This window comes from Pongo pygmaeus, chromosome 11, assembly GCF_028885625.2.
Source record: "Pongo pygmaeus isolate AG05252 chromosome 11, NHGRI_mPonPyg2-v2.0_pri, whole genome shotgun sequence".
Classification (NCBI taxonomy): Eukaryota; Metazoa; Chordata; class Mammalia; order Primates; family Hominidae; genus Pongo; species Pongo pygmaeus.
In genome coordinates this window covers 109989853-110005576 of record NC_072384.2, presented here as the reverse complement: position 1 = coordinate 110005576, position 15724 = coordinate 109989853, and the positions used below count along the sequence as shown (strand labels likewise).

The window sequence follows — 15724 nt, the reverse complement described above, 5'->3', positions numbered from 1 at the left end:
CTCTGGAGGCTGAGGCAAGAGAATCGCTTGAACCCGGGAGGCAGACGTTGCAATGAGCCGAGATCATGCCATCACACTCCAGCCTGGGAGACAAGAGCGAAACTTCGTCACAAAAAAAAGAAAAATAAAAAATAAAAAAAAAGAAATTTTTTCCTCTCTTTAGATGAAAAGTGAGCAACAGCAAAATTATTACTTTTTTAGAGCAAGGTCAGAAACATAGAACCACCACTTTGTTTGCACATCCCTGTTTTTGCTGCTAGAAAGTACCATATTCAAAATGATTCTATAAACAGGCACCGTAAAGATAGGATTTGATATAATACTGTTAAGGGAATACTAGATGAAGTCAAAACCAATTACACTGTTAAGTCACATGCACAATGATTACAGAAATCAATTGCTTTTCTGTGCCCTTAAAATTTGAAAGGTCACTTTCCATTTTCTAAAATAATTTTCCACTCAATATTTTACAAATTTTACAAATAATCCCTTTGCCCTCTTATAAGATCTTGATACAAGTTCTAATACAAGTTTGGGCCCCAACCCTTGAACTGAAACTTAAGGATGAGGCTCCTAATTATCTTCAGAGCTGAAACTCTGTGGGGACCAAAATGCATTCCTCTTGCTTTCTTCAATAAAGATAACACAGAAAAGAGAGGAAAGAATTATTACAAGCCATTACTCTTATTATTTACGCTTTGGAAAACAATTTTAAAATGATGCTTTAACTTAAATGTGAGACCTCAAGCTATAAAAATCCTAGAAAAAAAGCCCAGGAAAAACTTTTTGGAACATTGCCCTAGGCAAAGAATTATAATGACTAACACCCCAAAAGTAAACGCAACAAAGACAAAAATAGACTAATGGGACTTAATTAGATTAAAAAGCTTCTGCACAGAAAAAGAAATAACCAAAAGAGTAAACAGACAACCCACAGAATGGGAGAAAATATTTGCAAACTGTGCATCCAACAAAGGACTAAGGAATTCAAACAACTCAACAAGAAAAAAAAAAAATCCAATTAAAAAGTGAGCAACGGACATGAATAGACATTTCTCAAAAGAAGATGCACAAATGGCCAAATAGGTATGTGAAAAAAAATGCTCAACATCACTAATCATCACAGAAATGCAAATTAAAACCACAATGAGATATATCATCTTACACCAGTTAGAATGGTCATTATTAAAAAGTCAGAAGACAACAGATGTTAACAATGCTATAGAGAAAAGGGAACTCTTAAACAATGTTAATGGGAATGTTAAATTACTACAGCCTTTATGGAAAATGGTATGGAGATTTCTCAAAGAACTGAAAATAAAACTACCATTTGATCCAGCAATCTCACTACTGGGTATCTACCCAATGGAAAATAAGTCATTATATCAAAAAGACACCTGCACTCATATATTTATTGCAGCACCATTCACAATAGCAAAGGTATGGAATCAACCTAAGCATCCATCAGTGGATGACTGGATAAAGAAAATGTAGTGTAGATACATGATGGAATACTATGCAGCCATAAAAAAGAATAAAATCATATCCTTTGCAGCAACATGGATGGAACTGGAGACCATTATCTTAAGTGAAATAACTCAGAAAGAGAAAATCAAATACCATACGTTCTCACTTACAGGTGTGAGTTAAACAATGAATACACATGGACATAAATATGGAAATAACAGACATTGGAGACTCAAAAAGGCGGGAGGGTGGGAAAGAGGTGAGGGTTGAAAAATTACCTATTGAGTACAGTGTTCACTATTCAGGTGATGGGTACACTCAAAGCCCAGACTTCACCCCTAGGAGATATATTCATGTAACAAAACTGCACTTGTACCCCCTGAATCCATGAAAATAAAAATTAAAACAAAAAAACAAAGACAAAGATAAAAATTACGCTTTAGACTTATTATAACAACGGCTTTCCTAAGTGGCTAGATGCTGAATAGTTTCTCTTTTCTTTTTTTCATGCTTCTGTGGCATGGCTTCTAAAAAGGACACTTTAGTGGTAAGAAAAAATCTTAAAGAATGAAAAATTATGCTATAGTTGAGCAAATAATTCTTTTTATGGATAGTTTTAAATCATAAAAAAGGGGACAAAATCTAGATTATTATTATCATTATTTTTTTGAGACAGGGTCTTGCTCTGTCATCCAGGCCGAAGTGCAGAGGCCTGATCACAGCTCACTGCAGTCTTGACCTCCCTGGGCTCAGGTGATCCTCCCACCTTTGCCTCCCGAGTAGCTGGGACCACAGGTGCGTGACATCACACCCGGCTAATTTTTTTTTTTTTTTTTTTTTTTTTGGAGATGAGGTTTTGCCATGTTGCCCAGACTGGTCTCGAGTTCGTGGGCTCAAGCAATCTATTCACCTCAGCCTCCCAAAGTGCTAGGATTACAGGTGTGAGCCACTGCACCCAGCCAATTTAAATTATTATTGCCTTCTAACTTTCTCCACTCTCCCACCCTCTGGTGTCAGTGCATAAGATCAAGAATACACCGATTATGGGTTTGCATCTTTAAAAATTATTATTGCCCATAATGAAGATGAACATTGAAGGAGTGGATGAGGCAGAAAAAAGTAAGGATCTTGCTTGAAGTGAGCCCACTCCAATGAAGGAGAAAAGGGGGAAGAAGATGACGATTGCATTTTATTTATCATGTGATCTTATTTATATAGATGGTTAAAAAGAAACAACCTTGGAGAAAATATTATTTTAAAATGCAAAGAGGGGACTATAGCAAAAAAGGAAAGTAGAAGGAAGATTTTTGGATTTAATCAGTAATGTCCTGGATATTACAACATATAGCTATGGACCTGATGTCACTGAGAAATGCCTCACGCTAACAGTGTTCTGAGAAATATCCTTTATAGGGAAAAAGGTAATACACTGGTAGATTGTATAAAAGAGTGAGCTGATGTATAGATCCCTGGTCCTTTTTAAAATAATCACATCAAAATATTATGCCAGCTCATATCTATAGTCTCCATCACCAAAGGATAGCATTTCTAAATACCATATTTGGGATTTAAGAGCATTTGTTTATGCTGGAGATGATTTTTATTACACAATTTGTGAAACAGCTGTCAATAAACCATGAATGATAAAATTTGTTACTTGTTAAATTAGAGTTTGGAAATAAACTTAATTGCACATTAACTCATCACTGGAACATCCTCTGTAGATATGAAAAGATACTATTTTACATTTTCCTTTTTCTATAGATTTCTACACACGTGTATCTCACGGATTCAATACTTGGCTGGTTATTTCTAGAGGAAAGTTAATTTAAAAATCACACCATAGTTTAGTTTGGATTGACTATCACCCTGGTAGCCCATGGCTGACTGTTTACAATTTTTGTCACTCAGAACATACATACAAAACCTTTGTAATCAATCTCCAAAAGCTAATACCAAATGTGTTTGATACACATTGAGCTGAATTTAAAATTAACTCTGGATGGTCCTAAACCCATCATTTAAAAGAAACATCTGTTAGCCTCTTTTAAATGTATATTATTTTCTCAGAGAAGCTGGTGATAACACACTGACTTGACAAATAGATTTTGCTGATGCTCTCAAATACTTAAGACCACTGAACAGATGAAATAGTGAATGTTGTTGGTTTTTACTGCATGACCAAGCACACTGCAGTGATTTTTTTTTTAGTGTATTACAAGCCTTCATAACAGGCACTGAGAGTCAACTGGTGAGAGCCCAAGGGACAAAGTAAGACTTTTCAATTGTTTTCACCATTAACGTGAAGAGGACTTTCTTCTTTTTGAATTTATTCATTTATTCCTTAATTCACTCACTCACTCAATACACATTTATGGAACATTGAAGGTCTAATGCTGCAAGATACGATGATGAAAAAAACCTTGACATAGCACACTAACTCTTTTCTTCCTCACAACCAATATGCTATAACATGCTCTCATCTCCTCATGCTGCAATCCCTTCAAAATCCTCTTAGTTAGTGCTCCTGACACCCAAGTTCCAGCCTCTTAAATTTGTGTATACTCAGCTATAGAAAAATATTACTTGATCAAGAGTGCTATGTCATCCATATTGATACCACCACTACCACCAATAATAATAAAATTAATAGTTATTATTTCTTGAGCCATTCACTTTGTACACTTTACTATCTTATTTAATCCTCATTGTAACCATGAAATGTGCAAATAATATTTTTATTTCATTCTCAACCACAATTTCATACTAATTGAATGTATGTGCCTGTGGGGCACTGCACAGCTTCTCAAATCCTGGAATCAGGTTGGACACTATCACTCTCTTCCTCCATTTCACATGGATTTCTGCAGGGTACTTGTTTTTATCAGAACAACTGCTGAAAATCTATCTTTGCAAAGATATGATATATTAAAGGAATATAGTGTAATGTAATGTTGAAACTGTGAACTATCTTGAGCTAATAGTTCAGGCAGTGTTTGACAGATATTATCACTGTTCCCCTTAAATATTTAAAATATCTTGTTGTATTCTTGTGAATTTGCTGCAGCACCCCAAGATGATAAGATGATTTTGTGCACAATTTGGGGACTTTGGCCCAAAGTAGAAATAATCTGCTTTAAACTTTGCCTTTCTATACTGCTCATGTGGCACTTACATGTTATGCTTTGTATCCAAATAAACATATGCACAAGTCTCATGTCTGCTCCAAGATCATCTGATCCATGAAGTTCTGGGACCATTTCTTGCACATGCACTGGCACAGAAGCTAACACAATGCCTTGCATGTAGAAAAGCTAAACTGTAGTTTGTTGAATGATGGGTTAAAAAAATTACAGTATGTATTTACGTATTTTGCATTTTTCTGCTCTAAAAAATATGCTTCTAATCAATCCATTGGATTTAGGTCCAAGGTCATTTAAGAGAATTAAAAAAAAACTATTTGTAAAGTTTTCTTTCAGTGAGTTAAAATGCTGACAGTTTCTAGCAAAATACACATATACTCAGCCTGCAAAAATTCACGTGATAAAAATTAAATAGGGGAATGGAATTGAGAATACAGCTAATGTGGGGAAATGTCAAGTTAGTTGCCATGATTTTTCTCTTCTTTTATTTCCTCTGACTGACTGGCATTTCAGTCCTAGCACTAGTGAAAGAGGATCAGTGCTGTATATTAATTCACTTTCAGACTAAACTGACTTCAAAGCACAAAGCAAGCACTTGGTGACAGCAGAGCCCTTAGTTACCTGCTGTTTCTCTGTCAGCTGAGGTCAGCTCTCCGTTGATCCCATTCTCTTTGGCATTTGAATAGGTGCCCTGTGACCCATGTTCTCCAAAGGCACCCTCTTCATCCTCCCTGTATGGGAATCCATTGGCGCTTCGGACAAGTCCTTCCCCTGCTCCGCCTTGATCCTTAATCTCAGGTGGATGTGAGTGTGCAGATGCCTCTGTTAGTGGTGCTGAGGTCCAGTGAGGTGCCTTTGCTTCGTCTTTCCGTTCATCTGCCATTCTTCAATGCCTTGTTATTTCTCCTGCAATTGAAAGAGGAAAAATAGTAGCTATTACTTTGGGGAAATTTTCTGATCTGACATTGGTTATACCAAGATAGGAAAAATTTATAGCAAACTGCGTGGCTTTCTATAGTCAAAGAAAACATGTACAATAACCTATGTTTAATATCAAGAATGGGTCAATTAGTTCATCTTGAGTTTTACAGACCGTTTCTGGAATATTAGTTCTTTTAAAATAAGATCAATGTCATTCTACACATATTCCTTTTTGTAAACAAACAAAAACTAAACAAAACAAAACAAAAAAAAACAAACAACAATGAAAAAAACTAGTGTTTGGCATTTAGGTACACAGCTTAATGAACTTTCATTTAATTATGGTCTTGAATGTTGACCGTATGGTAGAGTCAAGGAATCCTTCAGCATAGGGAAAATCTGCAGTATGAGAAAACTGGCTAGAAAAAGTGGGAGGAAGAATGACAGCAGGAATTCTATACCATGAAAAATTATCCCATGTACTCTCTTAAATCATGACTTTCAGTGAGATCTAGAAAAGACAATAACTAACATATTAGCCGTTTTGGTTTCAAGGGTGTTCAATTAAAGCCAAAGGCAGATACACTTTTCTGGATATGTAACAAACCTGCACGTTGTGCACATGTACCCTAAAACTTAAAGTATAATAAAAAAAAAAAAGAAAGAAAGATAGCTTTAACTTAATTTTTTGATAAACTTTCCTGGACCCTATCTATAGACTAAGAGGAAATGACATTTTCTATTAATGTAAATCTTACAGAGAGAAAGGAAATAAATATAGCATTAGGCCTACATCCTATCTTATGGCATTATTTCTTAGCTAAATCAAATAAGATCTGAAAAAGTTAAAACCATTGACATATAACAGGAAGTTGTAAATTATAGCAAAGGATGAATGAGTTGTGGAGGAGGTGTTCCATACATGTTATTTGGATGGAAGATACTGCATGACCTTCTCTTACAAGCTGATATTACCAAGTTTAGATGTATAATTGAAAAGAGGTGATTCACCTCTCAGTTTTGGAAAGCTGTTGCCCACCATGTAGCCTTATTGATGGCTTATCATCTCCACAGTAAAGATGACAACACAGGCGATACTGTCTTTGATGGAAACTAAGAACATCTTCCTTTTTTCAAAAAAGTATCTCAAGCAAAGGCCTCCAAACAAGTAAGTAAAAATTATATTAAGACAAATCCACTTCTTACTACCAAGCTCTGTTTGGAGAAAGTATAAATAAAGTAAGTTTTCCCATCAGATTACTAACAAGCATTTGTCTGGGGGTTTTTTAACTGAATTTTGTTGCTATCCTCCGCTCTCTCTATTTTCTGTTCATAGCAGGAAGAGCTAGATGAGTTAATTCATTTAAGCCAATTTGACTACAGCACCAAATCTCTCCCAAAAATGATTCCCAAAACAGCTCTATTTATCTTCCCTAAGAACATATTTAAACAGGATGTAAAAATTTAGGTTTTAAAACATTGATTGAAGGGCTTATGAGTAAATCAGGGAGTATCGCTACCTCACTAACTATGTGTAAAGAATTGTGTGCACAGGAGAGTTTTCTCATCTACTAAATGAGAACAATGCTTAGTTTATTGGTTTGTTACCAAGTTTAAACAGAATAAAATAAAGGGCTCAACACAGTTCCTGGCATGCTCAATAAACAGTAGTTATTACATTTGTTATTGTTTGTTAATTATATCATTATTCATTACATATACAACATTGGCATAGGAATAGGAGCCTGAAAACTTGGTGAGTACAATAATGAGAGTTACTTGCAAATCTGTCCCCAGATATTGTGTAGGGATGAGTGGATATCCCAAGACAGGCATGGCAAATGTACCAGACATGGTAGCCTAATGAGAAGAGAGCATCCTCGGAATTAACCTCTCCCTGTGTACACTGAAAAATTAGCTACATCTTTTTATAAAAACCATTCTGCAGTGTTCTACACTCCATTCTGCCATTTTCTTCCAGTCACATATCAAAAGATCTAATTGGGTAGCCTAAGCATTGTGTTTCCGCTGAGTTGTGGCATCTTCATGTATGTAAAGGATTGAGGAAATTATCTAGATTCCAATTGTGACCTTTTGGATCACAACATTTTACTGATAGATTCTTGCCTACTTCAGTATCCTAATCTTTACATGCTTTTATTTCTTTTTTGTTTGTTTGTTTTACCAAAGAGCTTAATTAAGATTTCCATATTCTTATATGGCCCAATTTATTTTGTGTACACAGAGAACATTGTAAACAGAAAAAGTTTCATGTAAATAACATGCCTTGTTGGTGTAGCTTTTTCTGAGTTAATAGGCTTTATATTTTTGAAACAGTTTTAAATTTACAAAAATATCAAGCAGATACTCCAGAGATTACCCATCTACCCCCTGCATACAGTTTTCCCTATTTGAAATATTTTGCATCTGTATGGTACTTTTATATAATTAGTGAACCAATATTAATACATTACTTTTAACTACAGTCCATAGTTTATTTAGATTCCTTTAGTTTTTACCTAATGTCTTTCATTTTCGTTTCAGGATCTGATCCAGGTTACTATATTATATTTAGTCCTCATGTCTCCTTAGGTTCCTTTAAGACCTTGACCTTGAAAGTTTTGATGAGTACTAATCAGATAAATCATAGGATACCCCTCTATTGAGATCTGTCTGTTTTTTGTAATGATTAGTTTAAAGTTTTGTGTTTTGGGGAGGAAGACCACAGAGGTAAAGTGTTCAGATGAGATGCTAAGCTACGTGGGTAGGAACACTATGAGCCTTCTGAAAGCTTTTGATATGCTACTGGATATTTGAATCTCAGGCAAAGGCAGTGATGTGCAAAACATCCCAAACCAATTGGCCACAAAACTTTTTCTAACACCATATTTATTAACATCCCCAAGAGGATCTGGGAAATATTTAGGTTTGTACTTTAGTCCATGTTTAACTCTAGGAGTTCTAGCCACCAAATATTAAAAGCAAATACAACAATATAAGCACCCACAACTCTCAGTTACATTTGACTTCTCTCATCCCCCTGCCATAGAGCTTTCTGGAACAGATTTCTCAGTGACCAAGAATCCTTATTTTAAACCTAACAAACCAACACTTAAATAGAGAGAGTGCTACTTGGTAATAATCCATTTAAAATATTAAGATAATTTGTTTTCAAGAGGACAGATATTTTAAAAAATGAATTCCTTAGTATTTAATGCTTTAGAGTTTTGAATTTTTAAAATTAGTTAATAAAAACTAATTTTGGAAGAAGAAACGGCTGCTAGCCACACTGATTTCGCTTAATACCAGAATCACAAACAAATAAAAATTATTACCTAAAAGGTATCACCCAACTTCCTGGTAAGACTATTCAGATAATATTCCTTAAAATGTATGCAGATTAATCAGGTATTACTTTTTAATTTATTGAGCTTTTTGAAAGAAGATAGTCTAACCATTTAGTAAGTAGTGATTATTTTAGGAGATTTCAAACTAAAATTAGCATGGCTCTGACAAAACTACTTTTACAGAAAATATAACTTGAAAAGATTGCCTCTGTTTTAGGGAAAAGTTTATTGAACAAAAGGAGACACTATTTGGCCACACTCATTCATAATCACAACATAATATTATTAAAATACCACCCATAAGATGATAAATTTCACTTATACTTCTAATCAAAGTTTTGGGGTCATAGATTATCTCTATTCTTCAAAATGGTATTTTCAACATAGTTAAAAGTACCATAGCCTTCTTTAATTTCCTCTTCCTGATGTAATATTATTTTTACCCAAATCTCTTTGAAAACCATGTGAATGTGCAATTAAAGAAGATAAAGACTGGGCATAGTTGCTCTTGCCTGTAATCCCAGCACTTTGGGAGGTCAAGGTGGGAGGATTGCTTGAGTCCAGGAGTTCAAGACCAGCCTGATCAACATAGTGAGACCCCCATCTCTACAAAAAAAATTATTTTTAATTAGCTGGGTCCAGCTATTTAGGAGACTGAGGTGGGAGGATCACTTCAACCGAGGAGATTGAGGCTACAGTGAGCCATGATTATGCCACAGCACTCAACCTGGGTGACAGAGAAAGACTCTGTCTCTAAGCAAATAAAGATACAAATAAAAAAATGAAGACAAAGACAAATTCTCTCCAAATCTACTAAAAAATTTGTTGTGAGATACTAGGAATTTTTAACATTCCATTCCTACTGTGCAATGGGAAACTCTCCAAATTGCAAAAGATCACAGATCTTAACTGCTCCTAACTGCCAAACAGCTGAGCATCTGCCCCAAAATCCCTGCTTTGATAGAGCAAGCTGAGATGCTACCTAAACTTCCTTTTTTTTTTTGAGATGGAGTCTTGCTCTGTCACCCAGGCTAGAGTGCAGTGGTGCAATCTCGGCTCACTGCAACCTCTACCTCCTGGGGTCAAGTGATTCTCCTGCCTCAGCCTCCTGAGTAGCTGGGATTACAGGTGCCCGCCACCAGGCCCGGTTTTTTGTTTTTTGTGGTTTTTTTTGTATTTTTAGTAGAGAAGAGGTTTCACCGTCTTGGCCACCTTATTTCTCTTCCCTGCAAAGCCTAGCTTCATAATGTGAGCAAGGAAATCTAAGACTAAAACAATGATTTACAATTTATAATATATTGCAACGGGAATCTTACTTTTTAGGACAAAACACACATGTCAATATATAATGGGAATACTGTTATGTGTGATAAGCATTTTTTAAAAATCCAAGACATGGCCAGGCGCCGGTGGCTCATGCCTGTAATCCCAGCACTTTGGTAGGCCAAGGCGGGTGGATCATGAGGTCAGGAGTTCAAGACCAGCCTGACCAACATGGTGAAACCCTGTCTCTACTAAAAATACAAAAATTAGCTGGGTGTGGTGGTGTGCGCCTGTAGTTCCAGCTACTTGGGAGGCTGAGGCAGAAGAATCGCTTGAACCTGGGAGACAGAGGTTGCAGTGAGCTGAGATCACACCACTGCACTCCAGCCTGGGCAACAGAGCAAGACTCTGTTTAAAAAAAAAAAAAAATTCAAGACGTTTAAACATCTATTGATATCAGGGTGAGATATTACACTTGACTTTATTGTATTATGACTATTATGCTATATATTAAAGGGCCCAAGTATTCTTTCTAGGTAAGGTATATTATTAAAAAAAAGAAAAAATATTGTGCCACCAGAAATGTTAGTTATGAATCTGAGTGGTGAGCTTTGATGTGTGCTACCTTGGTTGTTAAACAATTTTGTCTTGATATTTGAGAGTTTCTATGTACACATTTATTTCTACTTCATCAAAAGCTAAAATTTCTGTTTTTTAAAATTCTAGCTTTTTCCCTTGATAAACCTTAGATCTGTTTTTTTCATTCTAATGTTCTTGACAACAACATGAATGTCTTCATACCAACCTTTGACCACTGATCTCTGCTGCACTCTGAATAATTTCACTGATGGAAAATTATGAAAAATCTAAGATTCTTTAGTGTTTGTTGATCTGACATTAACCTTTGATTCCAATGATGTGAGCCAAACTAAGAGACTTGGTACTGATCAGATTTCTAACATATTGATGATTTAAGCTGTATCATAGTATATCAGCATAATAAAACTGTTATATAACCAGAATAGAATGGTATTTCTAGAGCTTAAATTTCAAGTTGAAATGGTATATGAATTATTTTCTGGTCTTTTTAACATGTAACATTCTTCAATTTTGTTTTTAGGTAGACTTAATGCTTACATGTTTAATACTGTTGAGTAAAACAAGTACTTTGCCTCATTTTAATTAAAAGGTTTTGGTACCATGAATTATGAATTTAATAAGTCATATGGTTTGGATCTGTGTTCCTACCCAAATTTCATACTGAAATGTAATTGCCAGTGTTGGAGGTGGGGCCTGGTAGGAGGTGACTAGGTCATGGTGTGGTTTTCTCATGAATGGTTTAGCACCATCCCCCTTGGTACTGTCCTCATGATAGTAAGCTATCATGATATCTCGTTGTTTAAAACTGTGTGGCTCCTCACTCTGTCTTACTCCTGCTCTGGTCATATGAGGTGCTTGCTCCCCCTTTGCCTTCTACCATGACTGTTAAGTTTTCTGAGGCCTCCCCGAAGCTGAGCAGATGCCAGCATCAGGCTTCCTGTATAACCTGTGAACCCCAAGGCAACTAAACCTCTTTTCTTTATAAATTACCCCGTCTCAGATATTTCTTTATAGCAATGTGAGAATGGACTAATACAATAAGTAACCAAATGATTTTATTAATTCTAGTAAAGAAATAGAAGCGATAGTAGAGACAGAGAAGCAAGTAAAAAACAGGAAGAAACAACAACAACAACAACAACAACAAAAGAATGAAGAAAGAAGAAAAGGAAACATCCAGCTCAATATAAAACATGGGTACTATGGCAAAACAATTTTGGGACAGACATATTCCAATTTTCAATCACTTAATAGAAATTTCCTTATCTAATATGATAATTAATGTAGACTCCTGGAAACTCATTTTGTAGCTGATGCATAGGTCTTTTAGTCATCACTGCTGTTATTTATCAGATTTCTAGAGTATTGACTGGAACATTAATAATTCAATTTCTACTGCATTAGGATTTTCTTATATTTAAATCTATCTGCTTTTAGCATTTTCCAGGCCTAAGACTGTAATGCTCTATGTTTAAAAATTCTAAAATCTTACTTGAGTATGTGTCTAGATACTTAAATGAATTCCTCTTTTTCTGTGTGTAAGAAACAATTTGGACTTGCTCATAGGCAGCCAAAAAGTCTCCCTGCAAATCTGTAACACTACTGTTGAAACATTGTCTTTTGTGATGTGATTGCCTCTTGCAAAAAAATATGCATAATAAATTAATTTACATTGTAATTTAGAAATAAGATAACCTATATTTTGCTGATTTCTTTTATTATCTTTATTTTAGTTTATTTTTTGAGACAGGGTCTTACTCTGCTGCCCAGGCTTCAGTGCAATGGTGCAATCACACTCACTGCAGCCTCAACCTCCCGGGCTCAAGTGATTCTCCCACCTCAGCCTCTCAAGCAGCCTCTTAAGTAGCTGGGACTACAGGTATGTGCCACATGCCGAGCTAATTTTTGTATTTTTTAGAGAGTCAAGGTTTTGCCATATTGTCCAGGCTCATCTTGAACTCCTAAGCTCAAGCAATCCATCCACCTTGACCTCTCAAAGTGTTGGGATTACAGGCATAAGCCACCATGCCCAGCTTATTTTGCATATTTCTGATAATTAGACTATCAGGAAATACATCTGTTCCCTTATTTTCTTCTATTCCCAAGAATTTTAATGCTTAATGCAGTATTTACATTATTCTAAGTCCTGAGCACTATATTCTGTTCTTATTTTATTTATAATTGTGAAAGTTATCAAATCTTTTCTGAAATCCTGCAGAATATATATCATAAATACGTTACTGTACATATTGCCTTTTAACATTTTAGTTTAGAGCATAGTTCTTACAATAAAATTATATAATATTATTTAGCATACAATAGCTTATTTTCATGTAAAGCGAATGAAGTACAAAATAGGCAACAATATTTTCCACACAAAATGTCTCATAAAAATTTAATATTTTAGGCCTTTCAGATAGGTTACAGGTTAACAAACTGTAGCAGAAAAATCTGATTTGTTGGAATAAATTACTTAGTTTTTTTTTTTTAAAGTATTTCTCCTTTGTTCTTCTTCCTTGGAATACTCTTTTAATTATCATTCAAGCAAATGTTGCTAATAAGTGAATAATAACTTTAAAATGATAAATGACTTATTATATTGGAGATAGCCAAATAACATATTTTGGTTGGTTATCTAAGTATTATAAAACTGTATGTACAAATTAAAACTTAATGCATTTAACAGCCGGCTTAAAAAGAGAAGCATTTTCACCTGGACCTCCATCTATTATTGCATTGCCTGAATATTGCACATGGAAAAAAATAATTTGATACACTCTGATGTTTCCTGCATTTTGTTTTTTAGAGCAAGTGGTGAATAGATATACTTATTTAAGTGTAACAAAAAGTAGTTCCTGAGCACATATGCCCTGAGGGCTTGCAGACACAAGAAAATAAAGTACAGCTGTCATATTTCCCAGACTATTTAAAGGAAAGAAATAAGAAGTAAGCAGAAACGCCCAGAAAAAAATGTCCCTGACAACTCTGCCATCAGTCTGAGCTATTGATGAATTTTGAATTTATTTTCTCTGGGTAACCCCAGGACTAAGGATGCAAATCAGAAATACATTTTACTAAAAAAGAAACAATTTTCTCGTTTTCTACCCACTTAAAAATTTGAAGTTTTCCATACCTTTTCTTCAAAGTCTAAAAGGGGTTATTTGAAAGTATGGTGTGCATAACCAAACCATGATAGCAACATAAAAAACTATTTAAACAGCCTTTGGTCATACTTTGGCTTTCATTTTCATTTTCTTTTTCTTCTTTTTTTTTTTTTTTGAGACAGGGTCCCACATCATTGCCCAGGCTGAAGTGCAGTGGCTCCATCTCGGCTCACAGCAACCTCCACCTCCCAGCTTTCAAATATGTATTCAATGTTGAATGAATATTAATTAATCAATTACCTACTTCAGGGTAAACACAGAAAGGTTCTGCCTGCTGTGGATGTTTGGCCAACACTATATAGCAAATTGGGTAAGAGGGGAATAGTTTTGAATCTAATTTTCAGAGGTGTCATGGTAGAAGTATGGAATTCAAGTTCTAACTCCATTTCATATGCTCCGGTGCATATGAAAAATAACACCAAGTAAAACAAACTACTGGACACGAATAGGGTCTGGTAAAAATATTTCTAAATCTGTATAAATGGGGTGATAGATGGAGGTCTAGTAATCATAATAGAAACCACATGATATATAGGTTTAGAAATATTTTTAAGATAAACTACTTCAATCCATTGGAGAAAAGGTTTTAAAATCATAAAACTGAAGTGATCTTTGGTGATCATCCATTCCAATGTGTCTTAAAGTGTTTTCAGTCAATTAGCTCCAACACAGGTTTAACAAATTAGAATTTCTCAATGTGGCACTTGCAAATTGATATTTTAACAAGCTCAGTAGGGTGACTCTGATACATTGATGTTTGAAGACTAGTGCTTTCAGCCAAGCTTGCTGCACAGGACCTCAGAAAAGAATGAGGAGTGATAAAAATACACACATGGAACATCCCTATAGACTAACTGAAGTGAAGGGTTAAGGCAACTATGTTGATAGGTCACATGACTATTCTCACAAATAGAAGTTGGGTCTTTTACTTCCTTTGTCCAGAACATTTATGATGAGTTGATGGAGTTAAATCACAAGATAGACTGCTTGTATTCTAGCTTATGGGGAATAAGGCAGTGCTCTGTTGTGCCTAATCCTACTTGTAATATCTTCCAAGAATGTTTAAAATTACCAATTGTCCACGGTTTAAAAAAAATCTACTTCACATTATGAAAACAATGGGCAGTCCCTGCATTTTCAAATTGTCTTTCGAATATTTACTTTAAACACTCCTTAGCATTCATTAATGGTTTGTGATAGAAGTACACTTGATTAAAATATCTCAAATTGAGTTACAATTTTCTTTACCGTTAGATCATTTTGGAGTTGGATGTGGGGTAATAAGCAGGGTGCAAATGTGTGGTAGATAACTCTGAATTTGTAAAGCTCTCAAAGAGTAATTGAATTATTTAGTATCTAGATCATTGAGACATGTGTGCTGAAAATATCATTAAGTAGAATAGAACTTTCCCTCCTGGGATTCCCACATAATCACAAATCTCACTGGTTTTCTTTGGATTACAATATTAGAAAGATCACAAAGCACAGGAATACTCACTGATGATAGTTATTAGCAGGCAGCACTAACTACTCTCAAAAATTGGCAAAATGAGAAACAATAAAGTCTTGGAAAATCTAAAGGAAAAATACACTATGTGCTAGATAGGCATGTCTCCATTTTAACAACATGTTTGGCACAGACAGTTCTAGAATGTTTTCTATGTGTTCTGCCCTATCATTATGTAATGTGCCAGTTCAATCAAAAACATTGGTTTTATAATTTTGTGCTGCTACATATCCACAGATGAACAAAAGGCTAAAACGACCAGTTGTGTAATATAATTAAGCACATAAATATTGTTTCTCTTTTCCATGTAGG

At 35.0% G+C, this 15724-nt stretch overlaps 1 protein-coding gene across 50 annotated transcripts in view; it reads right to left on the bottom strand.

The window, feature by feature from the left end:
- Positions 1 to 15724, bottom strand: part of MAP2 (microtubule associated protein 2) — a 308002-nt gene that overhangs the window by 75368 nt on the left and 216910 nt on the right. For all 50 annotated transcript variants that reach the window (XM_063647868.1, XM_063647903.1, XM_054478052.2 and 47 more), the window contains one exon: positions 5232 to 5516. In XM_063647868.1, coding sequence (XP_063503938.1) covers positions 5232 to 5493 — 262 coding nt within the window. In that variant the 5' untranslated portion in view covers positions 5494 to 5516. The remainder of the gene's footprint in view (positions 1 to 5231; positions 5517 to 15724) is intronic.